An 18,864-nucleotide genomic window follows, 5' to 3' on the forward strand; every position below is an offset into this window, starting at 1 on the left:
CAGCTATGTATTGTAATATAATCATTGATATTTATTACATTTTCTTAAAATAAATGCTAAATACAAACGGTTCCTGTGAGCATAGCTCAAATGATAGGGACAATATATTTATTATATTCGGGTAGGTCCGGCCCTTAGCAAGTGCAAGGTGAGATACGGCGCCATGCCTCGCAATTTTAGGAGCCTCAAATTTTTATTTTTAATAGCATCCAAAATTGTTAAGTATATATAATAAAATATAAAAAATAATAGACACCTTGTAATGGTTTGGTGGTAAAATAGAATGCACTTGGATATTTGGCCTTGAGGTTCAGTGTCAAGCATTTGTGTGAATTTGAACCAAATATTTAAAAAAAAAAAGATAAAATGTGCATTTTAGCCTTTTATATTTGGTTCAAATTCAGGGGGGCCTACGAGTTGCAAAACGGGGTGAAGTTAGGGGGCTGGAAAGTGGTTTTTTTTAATAGGGGGCCAAAATTGCTACCATGGAAAATATAGAGGGTCAAAAGTGCATTTTAGCCAATATAAAAATCTCAATTACATACCTATTACGCCATTATAATTTTTTTTTATCAACTTTACAATTTAATATGCATTTCAGAGTTATCTATGAATGTAGAAAACTAATATATACCTTGAATTTTTTGTTATTTGTTTCTATTAACAACACAAATTAATTTCGTTAAATAATTAGTATTTTTTTTAATATTTAAATATGACCTCCGTTGTTATCGGAACATCCTTGTATACATGGATGAGGGTTTGAGCCCCGAACACTCTACTTGTCCATCTTAAAAACATTTGCTCTCAAACACAACTTATATATCGTGCAACGTCATCAATTTGCTTAATCTCATTACCTATTAACTGGTTTAACATGTTAGTATATTTTATTTTATTTATAGGATCATGCTAACTTGTGTCTTAAGGCACATGTTAAGCATTAATTTCATTTCATTAATTATAAGAATTCAATATAAAAAATTAATAATATACGTTTTGAGCAATAAGTTAACATTTCTCTTATTTTTATAATTATTAATTTCACATTTAACCACGATGAAAGTGCAATGTCTAATTTGTATCGTTGCACTGCCCTCAATATCTTCACAGACTCAAAGTCACTAACACCCTCTTTCCCTTTCGTTCTGCCACTGATTAGGTTGCCTCGTTAATTGCAATAGGAAGGGTGTGATGTTTGGTCGTCATAAATGGTAATGGTGGTTATCGACATATACAAACTGTGGTGGCCGGGTGATGTTTGATTGGCACAACATGCATGTGATGATACTGATGAAAGGGTGCAAGACATGCACAATAGGTCAATTGTAATTATTGAATATATATGATCAAATTGAAGCAGTACTATATGTTTTTTTTTTGTTTGACACAACACTACAATATGTTTGATAGCGATGGATTAATTTAAGTGTTGGGTTCTGAGGGAAATTAGCCCTCCTTTGTATACTAAAAATTGGTTGAGCCCTCGTGTCTCGATAAAGGAAGAATGATGGATATAGGTGTTGGTTGGATGGGAAGAAGACCCTTTAAATTGGTACTGATTTTCCATTTGAGTGCTTAGTAAAAGATAACAAAGTAAATTATAAATTTGAGGATGTGGATGTTTTCGGTCGTCGTATTATTTGGTTTCATCCAAATTATAGAATGATGAGCAGGTCCGACGTTTGGAGGGTGCAAACAGCTCAATCGAGTTAGGTCTTTTAAAAAATTGTATAGACCAGTACCTACATATATTCCTTCTTTATTTTCTCACATACGCGTTATTTCACTCACACATTGCTTCTTCCTTCACTGAAAGTTGCGACGTCTTTCTCACTTTTCAACAGTTCCCTCTGCCTCCAACCTCTATCTCTCCACCATTTCCTCCAAGTCCAACCACCATCTCTCAGCCACACACACACCCCAGTAACCACCACCGAATCTGACGCTATCAATATCTTCAAACAACCCCTAAATCGGTCAATTTGAAATTCTATTTCAAAGAATCACAACAATCATCTCCAAAAAAAAAAAAAAAACATTCCTTTTGGACTTTCCAAAACAACTCTGTTGGGTAAATTTTACCTCTCTTTTGTTATTTTTTTATTTCCTTTCATGAAAAAATTTCAGTGTATAGCTTCATGAAATTGCTAATAGGGATTGGGTGATTTTTTATAATGATAGGGATTAGCTGGTTTTTGTGACCATATTTGATATAGATTAGCTTCATGAAATTTCACATAATCTATCACAGTAACCATATTTTGTTTAACAGTTTAAATGTATAGCTTGAATGTTTTTTTTTTTTTTCGCACCGGTTTTCGATCCCCCAATGGTGAGTTTTCAGGGGGAACAACGTTTGACCAGTGCGCATACCTCTACGCACGAGCCGGATTAGTCGCCCACCTTTGTTGGGTCGAAATCCAATGCGAAAGCTTGAATGTTTGATAATGATAGAGATTGGCTGATTTTTTTAGTAATAACTTGAAGGTGTATATTTGCTAATTTTATTGAATGTTAAAAAATAGGGAAAATTACACCGACCTTCCTTGAGGTTTCATGAAACAACATAGAACCCCCTCTATTTTATCAATAAACATTAACCGCGCCTACTGTTAAGCTCCATCACACTGCCGTTAAAAGCAATAACAGAAAAACATTAGTAGTATCTCATCATCTCTCACCTTTTATCATTCTGTTAATAACATCCACATTCTAGAATTGATTCTTTGGGTTTATGATTTCCACAAAAGAATCACCCAAAGTTTTAATCCCCTGTGAAGATTGTTGGATTTTTCCCTAATTAGGTTATTTATTTTTAATTAAATAAATAAGTGGTAATTATCAGCTAAGTGCACATAGTGTAATTATCTATTAATTAGAAAATGGTCTTTATTCTTTCTCTTAAATTTAGTAACTGCTCATTATGAGTGAGTGGAGGAGCAGTTTTGTTTTGCACGTTCAGTAACTTCTTGATGCAGAAGTTATATAAAGGAGTGCAGTTCATTTGTTTTGGTTCCCTAAACCTAACATCTCTATTCAGAAGACTTGCACCATCAAAGTGAAATTGTGGAAGGTTTAGAAGAGCCTCAACTTTTCTTCAAGTAGGAGCAATGGTTGGAGGTATGCCTTGATCGTTTAATTTAAGTTTCCGTTGTTTAAGTAGTTATTTGTTTGTTCTTTATGAAATAACTTACAAAGATTAGTAGATTACACTCATAAAATGGAGTCTCAGACCTAATTCAGGTATTGGGTTTTAAGAATTATTGGTCTGACAATTCAACAAATGCAGTAGGCAACAGTGACGAAATTACCATGTTCAAACAGAATAACAAACTATTTATGTAACGTGTGTACGAGGAATCTGGGATCAAGAGGTCTGCAACTCTTAAGATGCAATATTCTTCAATGAAAATTGGAGAATTAGGGTAATTATGATAGTTGTGAAATGAAATTAAAAACAAAAACAATAAAAGAAAAAAATAATTGAGAAGCTTACGGTCCTACTAATAAGAATATTTGTTGAGAGAAGAATTCTCATTCAATGGAAAAGTGAAGGCTTTTTAGTTTCTTTTTGTTGTTGTGGTGATCAATTTTTTTTTGGTGGCGAAAGGTCTTTTAGTTTTGATAGAATAGCAAACAGTGTTAGTAAGGTGTTGTTAAGTTCAAAGGGGATATATCTATCTATTTTAAAAGATCTTAAGGGGGGGGGGGGGGGGGGGGGGGGGTTTAGTGTCTGTTTAAAAAATAGAGGGGGCAACCAAGTTGTTTGGGTTCCAGTGGCAAGGAGTTCCTTTCAAGGATGTACTTAGGGAATACCGGGTTCGATTTCCAGGGGGAACAACACTTGGCCAGTACGAATGTCTCTACGCACGAGCCGGATTAGTCGCCCACCTTTGGTGGGTTGGAAACCGGTGCGAAAGCAAAAAAAAAATAGAGGGGGTGTCTATGTTGTTTCAAGAAACCTTAGGGGAGGTCAACATAATTTTCCCTAAAAAATATGGTCCATATTACTTCTTCAGATTTTAGAGTTTATGTTTATGTTTGTTGAATGTTGAAAAATATGGTGCATATTAAATGAAAAATATGGTGTTCATGTTTACCGATATTATTTTCAATTTAAATAGAAGATTGCTCTTTTAAAAAAAAATGTGTTTCTATTTTATTATGGGCCTATTATTATTTGAGAACCGAGCCTCCAGATTCATGGGAACGGCCCTGACGATGAGTCAAATTGATAGTGTTAATTTTGAAAGAGTGGATAAATGTATGGGGAACTCCTCCCTCTAGGTGCTTAAGAAAGATGTATATGATCATTGCCCTCTGGTGTTTAGAGATGAAGGGGGTGATTGGGGTCCTAAGCGATTCTAGTTTAACGAATTTTGGTTAGAAAATTCAAAGTTTAAAATGGTAGTTCAAGAAGTTTGGCGAAGTCAAAATGTGAGTTGTTGAATGAGTTTTGTGTTGAAAGAAAAATTTAAAGGGGTTGGAATTTTAGTCAAAGAATGGAACAAGGTGGAGTAAGGTGATTTTGAAAGTAAAGTAGCTAGGTTGATAAATGAGGTTGTAGAGTTGGATGTGTGGGGTGAGGTAGGGGGTTTTATCTCTTGTATAGGTTGAGGCTAGAAAAAAAAAAAGATTTAAAGAGGTGTGGAGATTATTAAGGAGCAGAGATGCAAACATTATTCAAATATAAGAATAAATTAGTTTAGAAAAGGGAATGCAAACACACGGGATATTCATAATTACGTCAAAAGGAGATCAAGATGTCAACGTGAGCTTAACTCAGTTGATAGGGACAATGCATAGTATATATAAGGTTCGGGGTTCAAACGCCGACCACCACCAAAAAAGAAAAGGAGATCAAGATCTAATGCGATCAAGGCAATGAAAGTGAATGGTAAGTGGGTACAAAAAACAAAGGGAGTGAGAGAGGCGATGATGGATTTTTTAGTTGTGTCTCGACTACTACTTGGGAGACACCTAGGTTGGATGGGGTAACCTTCCCTACTATATTCGGTGAAGAGAATAAGAGTCTTTTTGATCTGTTCTTTTTGGAGGAAATCGAAGAGGTAGTGGCGGATAGCGATGGTAACAAGAGTTCGGGGTCATATGGTTTTAATTTTACTTTTATAAAGGAGTTTTGACATCTTTTAAAAGATGGAGTGAGGATTATGTTTCATCAATTTTATCCATATGAGATAGTGCCAAAGAGTCTTTTGTCATATATTGTGGCTTTGATTCTGAAAGTAAAGTCTCCATTTTAATTTATAGAGTTTCGTCGCATCTCGCTATTGGGATATCTTTATATATTGTTAGCAAAGATGTTAGCTGTAAGGCCTTTTGGTGTTATGAATTATATTATTTCCTCAATAGAATCGCTTTTTTTAAAGGTAAAAATCTTGTTGATGGGGGTGATGGTGGCGAATGAGGTGGTGGATTTAGCAAAGAAAAAGAATCGGCAATGTCTAATTTTGTAAGGTGGGTTTTGAGAAAGCTTGTGATTTAGCGGATTGTTTTTTTTTTTTTTTGGAGTATATGATGTGGAGAGTAGGGTATTTTCATAAATGGATTGCATGGATGAAGGCTTGTGTGTTTGGGACAGTATGTTTATCCCTTGTTAATAGGAGTCCAACTTAAGAAATTGATTTTCAAAGAGACATAAATCAAGGAGACATCTGAGCCTCTTATTTGTATCAATTAGTGGCGGAGGGCATATGATGGAACATCATATGATATTTTTTTGCTATGTTTTAGTTATTTTCTTTGCATTTGAAGGCAAATAAGATGTCATTTTTGGCTATGTTTTTAGTTATTTTCTTTGCATTTGTGGCTATGTTAAAGCACCTAGTAATTGATGCCTCATTGTGTCCTATGTGTCCTTAGGGTCTTGCATATCATTTTTTTCAATTAAAACCTTCATTCCATGCATTTGAATCGATTCAAATGGTTTTGAATCGTATCACCAGAAGTCTCTGACTTAGGGTGAATCGTTTCATGAGTTTTTGAATCTTATCACCTCTTAATCGATTCAAAATTGCTTGAATCGTATCATGGAAACTTTCTCACTTGTGTTGAATTGATTCAAATGAGTTTGAATTGTTTCAATCTTCATCATGGGCTTCCTTAATCCATTCAAATATGGTCTGATACATATCAACCTTCATATCATTGATAAAGGATTTTTACCTCTCATAAAACTATTTACACGTAAGTATAATAGGATCGTGTCCACAGGGAGTTGCGTATTTCATAAGCATTTTCACAATATTTGTCACATTAAGTGTTTGGGTATAAATTGTTTGTTTGTGTAAAACTAATTTCCTAATCGACATAAAAGTAAAACGAGAAGAGATAGGGCTATTTCGCTTGCGGTCAGAGACATCAACCAAGCGTAACAGCTGCAATCTCTCGATCGATTAACGGATTCTAGCTTTTTAAACTATATTATCACAATCACTCGACAATATCATTCGTGTCCAAATGATATCGTTATTTCTAAGGGATCGTTTAAACATCGATTTCCCAAACATTTAAACGATCACAAAGTCGTTTGGGTAGTTTAATCGACGATTTCCCAACCGATTAAATTACCCAAAAGCATTAAGTTCTAGATTAAAAGTGATTATCAAATATTAACATCCATGTCTAGAGTGATAACTTAAGATAGATTGTTATTCTATTTCTAGATTCAAAAGTATGTGTCCATATCATTTTGAATCTCAATAAAACAATGAAAACAAGAATAACAACAATATTGAATAAATAAGCTAGAACCATATATTAAAAGATCAAAAGATTACATAATAGCTTGTTTGAATACCTCAAAACTACAAGAGTAGATGTAGCTACATATGTCTAAGATAGCTTTGCAAAGGATGAAGAAAGGGTGAAGATTCCATGACAAGATCCATGATGTCTCAACAAATCTTGGCTTGAATCTACTCCTAACTACCTTGCTTTGTGTTTCTCTCTCTAGAAAAGCCCTAGTCTCTCTCTAAAACCAGAAAAATATGAATAAAAATGTAATAGAATATTGGAAAGAGAAGAGAAAACTATTTATATGGGCTGACTGCGTGCCAGTTCACTTAAGCGAAGCATAGTTCGCTTAAGCGAACATCCAGGAAATCTCCAGTTGACCATTGAGGTGCTGCCACGTGGTCCCTATCCTCTGAAGTTGGATGAACTTCGCTTAAGCGAAGCACCAGCGAACATGTGAGCGAACTTTCCTGGAGCTCACTGGAACTTGGTCGCTTAAGCGAACCATAGTTCGCTTAAGCGAACTGACCTTTCTTCATGAGCGAACTGGAAGCGTGCTTGTAAGCGAACAGAACGGTTGCTCTCTGTAATTGGTTCGCTTAAGCGAACAGGAGTTCGCTTAAGCGAACGGACCTTGGTTCAGGAGCTTCCTTCTTTTGGTCCTTTCTTGTCATTTCCTGCATAAATTGGGTAGAATCAGGCATGAAAGCATAAATGGTAAAATTGCACTCAAATGGTAGCTTTTCCTTAGATAACTTGCAAAACAAGTCACTAATTTGCCTAAGTTAACACATGAAATATGTTACTTTTGAGCACTTATCAATCATCTTCATAGTTCATCTGGCTTGTCTTTTAGCTGTTTGAATCGATTCATACATTTAGTGAATCGATTCACTAGGTTTAAACCATTAAATTTGAATTTGTTCAATGAATTGGCCATATCTTACATTACTTTAGATCACACTTAGTTTCAATCTATTGTGAATTTATCAAACATTTACACAATTGTGTTCATTAGTATAATTGATTAATTGCTCTTAGGTTTGGTTTGAAATTATACTTGTTTTATAACTTGTGTGAATTTAATTAATATAATAGATTGTGTGTTAAGATTACTTAGAATCTCTCAATTCCAAGTCAATCTTATCATTTGTGCATAGTCTTAATAAGTTTGCATAGCCATTGAACCTTGCATAAATCCATTAAGTTGTGAATCGTTTTTCTTCAAATCGCTTTCGCTACAAACTCGATAAATTTTTTAAACGCTATTCACCCCCTTTAACGCATATTACCTATCCATATCGACCAACACTATAGAGATAATCATGGTAAATATAGGGTTACAATTGGATGACATTGAATTTTGGGGACACTAACCGCTTACTTTGTCATTATCTTTTTCCTAATCAATCATTCTCTCTCATGAAAAATAATATATATTAATCATTCATCTACCATTCTCTCTCATCAAAATATAACAAAGTCAACAATGTTACTAAAACTCAATATCATCCAAATATTTTTCGTAAATATAACACAAACATAATCAACAAATTAAAATAGCAAAGAAAATAAACATGTTGCTTAAAAAAAGTAAATAAACTCAAGACAATTTTCCTTTCCACTCACTATCTAAATATTTTTTTTTCAATTTTTTTAAATTTTATATTATGTAACTTTCATTAACTGTTATAAAAATACTTATTTTTATAAAAAAATAATTATTTTAGTTTATTTTTATTGTATAAAGTTTTTGTTCAAGGATATTAATGTCACGTTATTGATACACATATTTCTTTTCAATCATAATTTTCATTAACTTTTTTTCGTATCAAACTACTTAATAATCTTTTATTTTCACTTTATTTTGTTCTTACCAACCAAATGAATTGTAAAGAGAACGTGACTAACTTGTATCAGATTTTTTTTTTCAAAAATTAAGAGTTACTTTTACTTTTTTCAGGGACTAAAATAAATAAGGATTTTGTACCAAAATAAATAAATAAATAAGGATTATTTTATCGCTCAAATGATATTTATTTATATACACAATGAATGAAACTCATTGATCTTGAAGATTTTTGTGTTGTCTTCTTCCGTATAAAACTACTAGTAGTTAGAGTATTTATTTATTAAACGTTGAAAAAAAATGTAGTTGACATTTTTTAAAACCTAGACAAGATATTTTGCAAGAGAATTTAATTAAGTGAATGGTCTGAGGGGATAAATAAGCTTTCAATAAGATGAATCATTAGGATGAACTCGAGTCATCTGATTAATAATTATTAATCAAACTTTATCTCCGAACCAAACTCTAAATTATTAGGGATCATTTTTCGTTAGAGGTGGAGGGTTAAAAAAATAAATTTAAAGACGGTTGTATTTGCTAATATTTTTTAGGCAAAGTCAATATTTAAAGTAGATTAATTAATTGCATTTGGTAGATTATTTAATTGTTGATAATGATGTTTTTATTCTCCAATTACTTATGGAAATAAAAATTAGATTAATTACTAATGAACTAGTTAATGGAAATAAAAAGTAGATTAATTAATGAACTTTAGTTTGAGTTTTTGCTACTCTAGATAATGTGGACCAAATGAGGTGAGTTTAAGATAGATGATGATGACCAAGCCTTCATTCAACCAAATAGTTACACCAAAAAAAAAAAAAACAAAGAAAAAAACATATAGTTCAAGACGTGCTTACGTACACAGTTACCACACAACACAAGTTGCAATGTTGCATACATTTTCAATCTCTTTGCAAATGTAAAACCAGATCTTATATGTTCTCATATATTATTAAACGAGCTAGGGTATTTTATTAAACTTTCAAAACAAAAAAAATAAAAAAATGCAGTTGACATTTTTCAAATAGTCTTTATTATTGAAAAATACACAAGATTTTCTTTTCAAGAGAATCATATAGTAGTAATTAAAGACGGCTGTAGCGAATATTTTTCAACAAAATCATATAGTAGTATTAATCAACTCTATGTTACTTTTTTACAAAAAAAAAAAAAAAAAAATGACATTCATTCATTCAAATTGAAAAAGTATATCGATATAATGCGAATTTGTTAAAAAGGATGAATCTCTAAACAGGCTCACAACATTCATGTTAATGGCATAAAACTACAAAGTACAAATGCTTAGACATATGACTATATTTAAATCTCCGGAATAACCATGTTTCCGAATTTGCAACGTGGATGACGCTAAAGTCATTGATTGGATCTGTATCAAAGCTGATCTAACAATCTAAACCGATCAAATACCTGAGAGAAACAAGAAAGACAAACAATATCGCACAAAGACGACGAACAAACCAACGTCGCACGAAGACGGCGAAATTACCCCTAAAAAGGAAAGAGAAAAACGAGTTAGAGGGTGATTTGGGTCAAAAATTGACCCTAAATTACCTCTTGATAGATGAAGGTAAAGAAACTAAAGTTTTGGTGGCGGCTAACAAGATAGAAAAGGGAAATGGTATCAACTATATTTTCTTAAAAGTAGATTAATCAATTGTTCATAGTTTACTCCAATTATTTCTGGAAATAATTAAAACTAATTATTTTTATTAATAAACGAAAACTTTAGTTTGAGTTTTAGGCTTTTAGCTACTGTATATAATATGGACCAAACAGAAGTGTGAGTATTAGAGAGATGAAGACCAAGCCTTCATTCAAGTTTCAACCTCTTTGCTAAAATCCATATTGAAGTTTCAAAATAACCATTAATTTTCAAGACCAGATCTTCAAGACCACCATTTCTCCTATAACTCCATCCGTTTAACTGTAAAAGTCATATTTCAATATCAATTTCAGTTGCTGCACATTAATTGTAAAGACTAAAGTACATTCATATTAATTGTAAGACTAATTCTTACCCTATCCGTCGCAAAATAATGTGACTTTAGCAATTGTAGTATTGTACACAAATTAAGAAAGTTACTTAATTTTAGGGTATTGCCAACGAGTGTCTCCACCTTTAAGAATCTCCAATGTATTGAATATACAAATTTTCATTAGAACTTATTATTTAAAGTGTTTAAAAAGAGACTCATAGACACTCGTGAGCATCCTATTAAAGTTTACCACCTTTAATGTCCCGCAATATATAGTCAAAATAATTTGTTTCAATTTATATATTGTTACAATATCAATCAAGTATTAAGTATCATTTTTCCACTGTTACACCTCCTACTATTAGTTACTCTCTCATTTCAATCCTCTTTATTCATCTTTTACATATCATTAATAGATGATAATTTTTTTTCCGTCTTAACCCTCTAGTTCTAAGGGGAAAGAGGCGTTGGAAATCCAAAGTTCGGTTAAGTTAGTAAAAAAATCGATTATATGGTTTCTTGAACAATTCATCATTGATGAAACTCATTAATCATTGAGTTCAATTGCTTGATTTAATAGATGATAATTTTGTAAAAATAATAATAACTTATAATTTCATATTTCCTTATAAAAAAACTCAACTTTAATTTCCTTTTAAAGTTTTAGTCGGTAAAAATAAAATTAAACTTGATTTTTAGAAACGTATATCAATGAAGGATGCGTCAAATATGGAGAACAATTATTATTTATAATAAAAATAAATAAATTTTATAATAATAAAAACGGGGAACAAAAAAACACCTTAAAACACTTTCACAAATACATATGTGCTATCTCCCTTTTATCCTTATAGGGAGGGCAATACTTGTGCAGATGCCCTTGCCAACATTGGTTTAATTTTGGATGTTTTTGTTTATTATTACTCTTTACCTACACAAGTAAGGAGTGATTATGTTAAAAATAGGTTAGGTTGGCCTAATTTTAGGTTTAATCACTCTTGAGAAGGTTTTGGTATTGTCCCCCTTCTCTCTTTTTGTATCAATCTTTTTTGGCTAATATATTTTGAGGAGTGACATCCTGCCTCTCTTCTAGTTAAAAAAAAAACAAAAAAAAGTGGTGATTTAGGGTCAATTTTAATCTGAAAGTATCATCTAAATTGTTTTTCTTTCTCGTTTAGTTAAGTGAGTGATTTTCCCATATTTTCATTCCTTTTTCTTTTGTTTTGTTATTTCGTCATCTTAGGAAGACTATATTTATTTTGATTTTCCTTCTTTGTGCGGCGTGTTTTTTATTTTTCATCTTAGTGCGCAGTGTTTTTATTTTTATTTTCCCTTTTTTATGAGTTTCTTCATAGATTCATCCTTTTTGTTTTTCAGTGACTTTAAATTTATATTGTATCAATGTACTATATCAATTTGAATGAATGAATATCAATTATTTCTATAATACTTTTATTAAAACTTATTAAAAATAAGAGGGTCCACTCTTAGACCAGTCCATATTAGACAACCCCTAAAAATGAGTAGGGTAAAACTTTTAATTTGATTTTTGCTCACATTACATGGCTTTTATTATTATTATTATTATTATTTGGTCAAGTAATAAACTTCATGAAAAAGTTGGAAATTCCTGGTTCAAATTTGACCCAGAAATATTGCAATGCTTCAATCAAGTTAGCTATGCTCACGAGGCAACTTTTATAAAAAGGAATACAAGTAAAAAATAAAATTATTTTAAATAAATTCCTTTTAAAGGAAAAAAAAAAAAAACCTCAAATGAAATTCATACATGAGTTTTATCTCTCCTCCGATGAAAGCCCTCATCTATAAGTATTTAGTGTGTGTCAAAATCATAAATGTTGACAGCTTGTACTTAAAGAGGTGATCGTCTTTGTCCTTGATAATGTGTGCCTAATCTAAATTCTTTATAGAAAGAAAAAAAATAATCACATACTTAGTACTATTTTTTTCTTTGTAAAAAAAAAAACCTCTAGGTTTTAAGAAAAGTAATTGTTTTATAAAAAAAAAATTGAACTCATGACCTTGATTAAGCTAAAAGAGATATGTGTCATCGTTCTTGGGTACATACCTCGTATTAATCATAAACAATTTGTTCATAATAATCATTAAATATTTTAAATAAATTAAAATAAATACCTTGTCTAATGACCAATACCAATCGGCAATTGCTTGCACAAGTGATCACCATGTCTAACAATCGTACGTCCCAATATGAACAAACCGTGTAAAGTCGTAGAAACGTGTAAACTCAAAGAAACGATTCCTTATAAATACCAAGCATATTGAGGCATAGCTTAATGAGACAACAACATCAAAAATATTATCATCATCAAATATATTTCATAATCATAGCCACAACAGTACACAAAATAGTTAACCATGTCTCTATGGTTCATTGCATTAGCTAGTTTCACATTATGCATCCTCATATACCGTTTTATGAAATTTGCAAAAAGATCTTCATCACTACCACTTCCACCTGGACCAAAACCATGGCCTATAATAGGTAACATGCCACACTTGGGTCCTGCCCCACACCAGTCTATTGCAGCCTTGGCAAAAATTCATGGCCCTTTGATGCACCTCAAATTAGGTTTTGTGGACGTTATCGTGGCGGCTTCTGGCTCCGTTGCCGAACAATTCTTAAAGGTTCATGATGCTAACTTTAGTAGCCGGCCACCCAACACCGGAGCTAAATATATAGCTTATAACTATCAAGACCTTGTGTTTGCACCTTATGGTCCGCGGTGGCGAATGCTCCGAAAAATCTCCTCAGTTCATCTCTTCTCAAACAAAGTCATGGAAGAATTCAAACACTTGCGTCAGGTTAGTTAGTTAATTAATATCATTTTCTCAATTTCAACATATAATATTGCACTATCAATATCATTTCTATGGATTATAACTCTCTCCGTTAATTAAAATTCTTATATATAATTCTCCACCAAATTCATGTGACTATGTGAGAGTCACATGATTTTGCAGGACTAACTGTAATCAGAAAATTAATACTCATTTGAATTTTATTTAAAAATATATACTACTCACATTTTTCTGAAAATATGATATGCTGTTTTTCATCTTTAAGGAGCTATATGTTACGTAAAACAAGTTTTGCTTATATTAACTGTACTTCAGTTTAAACTATTGATTTAATATGTATAGTTTTTTTTTTTTAAAGGACATATGCTTTATAATTATTATTTTATATATTCACTTTTTGAATAGAAAAATGAGAAATAGGTTGCTCTACGGTTTTTTGAGAGGATACTTAAATTATTATCATATCAAAGAACAATTTAATTTAAATGATTTATCTTTTAATGATAATTTAGTTCGAAGGATTTGAAAAATATTCGTAACCTGAAAAAATCCCACACTTTGATAATTTTTTTTCTTGCCTTAATTAGAATTCATTAACATGTAGGTCAACCACTTTATTTGAAAAAACCTGCCCTAAAAGGAAAAATCACCAAAGATGTGTATGGTCCAGAAGGAGAAAAATATTAAGGGTAATAAATAACCATTAGAATGTGGGACCCACTCATCCATATATTGTATAAGGACAAAGCTGAACTTTTATTGGTTAAAAAAGGACAAAGAGAAGAAAAAATCATAAGAAAATGGGATACATAATTGCGTCAACCCGACGAATTAATTGAATATTTTTACACAAAAAAAAAAAACTCAATGCATTGACTTTAAATTGTATAGTACATTAACTAATTGTGTAGTTAGACTTTAAAATATTGATACATGCTCTGGCCACAGGAATAGTCCTCCACACGTAGAGCACATGACAACCTCAATTTCTATTTGAAGATAGATTAGATTTTCAGAAAATAAATAAACTTATTTTGATCTATATTAATATATTAAAAGTGTTTTTATTTTTTTATTTTTATACAATATTAGAAGTGGTTGGTACATGTGCTTTTTTGTATTTTGCTTTTTACAATAATGCACTTCTTTGTATTTAGAGGTGTTCTTTTTTTTTTAGGCTTTGTTTGGAGAACTCAAAAATTATATTGGGGGAGAGTTTTGGAGGGTTATGGAGGATTTATATGAATTTTTCAAATTCAATATATGTTGTTATAATATTCTTAAAATTAAAAGTATGTTAATCATAAGTATTAGTTTATCATTCTCTAAAAAAATTGTTCTTTCAAAAAATGTGAATTTTTTGTCTTATTTTTTTTATATATTTCCAACCCCCAAAGCCCTCTCCTCCCTTCTCCTCCTTTCCCCTCCAAACTCCCAAACAAAACCTTAATGAATGACTAAGATCGTTAAACTCTGATTTTATAACAAGTGTCATCGAGTCATTTACGAATTTAGGTATCAATTTTCAATTAGTTCGTTAACAAATTCGAGTTTTTGCAATATATAAAATTGAGTTAACTTGCTAAACTTGTAGAAAATTTTTTAATGAGATAAACTCGTATGAATCTATAAGTCGACTGAATCTAATCAATTGTACTTTTCAGGAAGAGTTAGCAAGATTGACAAGTAATTTGGCAAGTAATTATTCAGACACAAAAGTTGTGAACTTACAAAATATTATTTAGTATTACACTTCCATATAAAATATCTTACGTATATATTCAATCAACTTACAAAAAATAATAACATTAATTAATATATATTTTAAATTTATATTCAAAATATTTGTATAAATATCGATTTATTTTTAATATATTTTTATAAATATGTATTCTTTTTCGGTTGAAAAATTCTCTACTAAAAAGAAAAATCACCAAGTGATGGGATCGTAATAAATAACCATTAGAAAGTCTCAAAGAGAAGAAAAAATCTTTTATAAGTGGGATCCACTCATCCATTCATGCTAATGTGATTAGGACAAAGCTGAACTTTTCTTGGATAAAAAGGGTAAAAGACTTTTCTTGGATTAAATATTATATTAGAAAGTCTTTCAAAGAGAAGATAAAACCATAAGAAAATGGGATACATAGTTGCGTCAACCCGATGAATTAATTGAATATTTTAACACAAAACAACTCAATACATAGACTTAAAAATTGTAAATTAAACTACTTAGGTGTGTATGTGGTTTTTTTTTTTACATTAAGTTTTAGTTATAGTTTGACTTTAAATTATTGATGTTAAAGAATATATATTATCATTGCTTATAAGTGAAAAATTTTGATATAGTTTTTTCTTTAATTTCATCTCGTTTTTTTATTCATCTCGGTTATTTTAAATACGATTTAAACTCCTACGTATTTAGGAGTCAATTGTACCTAATCAATTACACTTTTGCAGGAAGAGGTAGCAAGATTGACAAGTAATTTAGCAAGTAATTATTCAAACACAAAAGCTGTGAATTTGGGACAACTATTGAATGTATGTACCACAAATGCACTTGCTAGGGTTATGTTAGGAAGAAGAGTATTCAATGATGGCAATGGTGGTTGTGACCCTAAGGCTGATGAGTTCAAGGAAATGGTTCTTGAATTGATGGTGTTAGCTGGAGTTTTCAATATAAGTGATTTTATTCCATCATTGGAATGGCTAGACCTTCAAGGAGTTCAAGCTAAAATGAAAAAATTACACAAGAAGTTTGATGCATTTTTAACAAACATTATTGATGAACGTGAAAATTCAAATTTTAAGAGTGAGAAACATAAGGATTTGTTGAGTACTTTGTTGTTACTTAAAGAAGAAACGGATGTTGATGGAAACAAACTCACTTATATTGAAATTAAAGCACTACTTTTGGTAAGTTACCTACTCTTCTATAATTCAAAGCCCTTTTCTCAAACTCAAAAAGTTTGGAACCTCTCAAAAAACAAGATAGCAAAATGGATATACAACACTATTAAATTCTAACACCCACTAACTAAGGGTGTCTTCTAAAGAATTCCATATATATATATATATATATATATATATATATATATATATATATAAGCCGGAAAATTATAATTAATTAGGTTGCATTAATAATTTTATTTATAGTCTTTGAGAAAATTTGAATTTTATCATTTGAGATTATAAAATTAAACTCTTACCACTGAGTTACATTAATTATATAACTATTTCATATTAAATATTTCGGTTTACAACTTGTTTGTTTTTTCACTAGTTAGTTGTAGAGGTTTCACTTACAAATTACAACTTTTTGTTTAGTATTACAAAGCAAATTAATTTTCTTGTACCTATGTTTTAGAGAAAAGTAAAGAAACCACGTTCAACAAATACATTTTTTTTTTACCAAACATAAATTTGTAAACTGAAGTTTATTCAATTTCGCATATGTAGATTTTAATACAAATATACCTTGACATAATGACATTGGCAAAAGTTTTGTAAAAAATATACTTATAGCTTTGATTTTTTTTGTATAGAACATGTTTGCAGCTGGGACAGACACATCATCAAGCACCACAGAATGGGCCATTGCAGAATTAATTCGAAACCCAAGAATTCTAGCTAAAGTCCAAGAAGAATTAGACAAAGTTGTGGGCAGTGATAGGAACGTGAAAGAAGACGACATACCTAACCTACCTTACCTACAAGCAGTGATAAAAGAAACTTTCCGCTTGCATCCATCAACACCTCTTTCCCTCCCACGAATTGCATCTGAAAGTTGTGAGATTTTTGGGTACCACATTCCAAAGGGTTCAACTCTTTTGGTTAATGTATGGGCCATCGCTCGAGACCCAAAAGAATGGGTTGATCCATTAGAGTTCAAACCTGAAAGGTTCTTACCAGGTGGTGAGAAGTGTGATGTTGATGTTAAGGGAAATGATTTTGAAGTTATACCTTTTGGTGCTGGACGTAGAATATGTCCTGGGATGAGTCTAGGGCTTCGTATGGTCCAACTTCTAACAGCTACACTGGCCCATTCATTTGATTGGGAACTTGAAAATGGACTCAATGCTGGAAAAATGAACATGGATGAAGGTTATGGGTTGACACTGCAACGAGCTGTGCCATTATTGGTACACCCTAAACCTAGACTCTCGCCACACGTGTACTCGTCTTGTTTCTGATTTTTAAGTTTGTGTTTGTGAATTTTTTTCTTTTCTTACTAGTTGGTCCCTCGCTTCAATTTCTTGCCTAGTTATAATAATGTGAATAAATGGGATTTGTCGTGTGCTGCTGTGTAAAGATCTCAAATGAGGGAAGGTGTAATGTTAGTTCAGATCTTGTGTGTTTCAAACTTTTGTGTGAATATATACAATTTTACTTGTTGTAACTTCTGAAATAAACTATAGGAGTATGATTCTTTCAATTTCAAAATTAATATGAATATTAACTCTTCTTTTCTTTTAATTAAAAAAATAGGTTAGGTTAGAGATAACTATCAAATTAAATAGTGTGAATTTACAATGAACTAACAAACAACCTATATCAGTAGGAAAATTTCATATTTGAATTCAAGTGACAATTTAGTGTAACTTATGTAAGTAGAAGGTCTAATCATTTTTGTCATCCTCAATTCGTAGAATTTTTCATCTATAAATAAATGGAACAGGACAACTACATTGTTATGTATTATTACTAATGATTAATGTTATATTAATCATCAATTTTCATCGCTAGAAAAATATAAAATACATGCAAAATTCAGAGATATTAAAAAATGTCTCTATCAGAGACTGATTTAGAGACAAAATAAATTAGTTCGAAACAAAACAAAATTTTACATTTTTAAACAAAATATAAAGTCAGAATTGTTGTTACTATGTCAATCTATCTCAATAATTTATTCTAACTTGAAGTTATAATTTCAAGTTTTTGAATCTAGAATTGATTTTTCGACTAAAATTTAGTGCCCATTTATTATATATTTTTTATTATTTTTAAAATAGTAATAATAACCACTTATAAGTTTGTTATAGTTTTTTTTTTAAAATCACAAAAATAGTTTCAAATGAAAAACTGTTATGAGCAGCTTCTCAAAAATTACCTATCACTCGTAGTCGTAGATAGAACAACTAATCATCCATATGGAGTTGTTAAGGAAGTGGCGGTACAAACAGACAAAATTTTATTTCTATCAACATGTGTGACATTAGAGATTCAAAGGAAGACTCATTGACAACATGAGCCTCATTGTTTTATGAGAAGGGAGATCACAAATTTCAAAAACTTACCGAGGTAAACATGCAAACATTGGCTTCTTTATGCCAAATGTATGTTGTTCCTACCAAACAAGAGGAAGAAGAAGGATGATGTGTTATTTCTTATATATAATCCACATTAACA

At 31.1% G+C, this 18,864-nt stretch overlaps 1 protein-coding gene across 1 annotated transcript; it reads left to right on the forward strand.

The window, feature by feature from the left end:
• Positions 1 to 12,815: 12,815 nt before the first annotated feature.
• LOC11443726 (flavonoid 3'-monooxygenase) lies at positions 12,816 to 17,895 on the forward strand. The gene is made up of 3 exons (XM_003598897.4): positions 12,816 to 13,455; positions 15,913 to 16,368; positions 16,998 to 17,895. Exons 1-3 carry the CDS (start codon positions 13,009 to 13,011, stop codon positions 17,643 to 17,645), a joined length of 1,551 nt encoding a protein of 516 aa, XP_003598945.1. The 5' UTR covers positions 12,816 to 13,008; the 3' UTR covers positions 17,646 to 17,895.
• The last annotated feature ends 969 nt before the right edge of the window (positions 17,896 to 18,864 follow it).

This window comes from Medicago truncatula, chromosome 3 (genome assembly GCF_003473485.1).
Source record: "Medicago truncatula cultivar Jemalong A17 chromosome 3, MtrunA17r5.0-ANR, whole genome shotgun sequence".
Lineage (NCBI taxonomy): Eukaryota > Viridiplantae > Streptophyta > Magnoliopsida > Fabales > Fabaceae > Medicago > Medicago truncatula.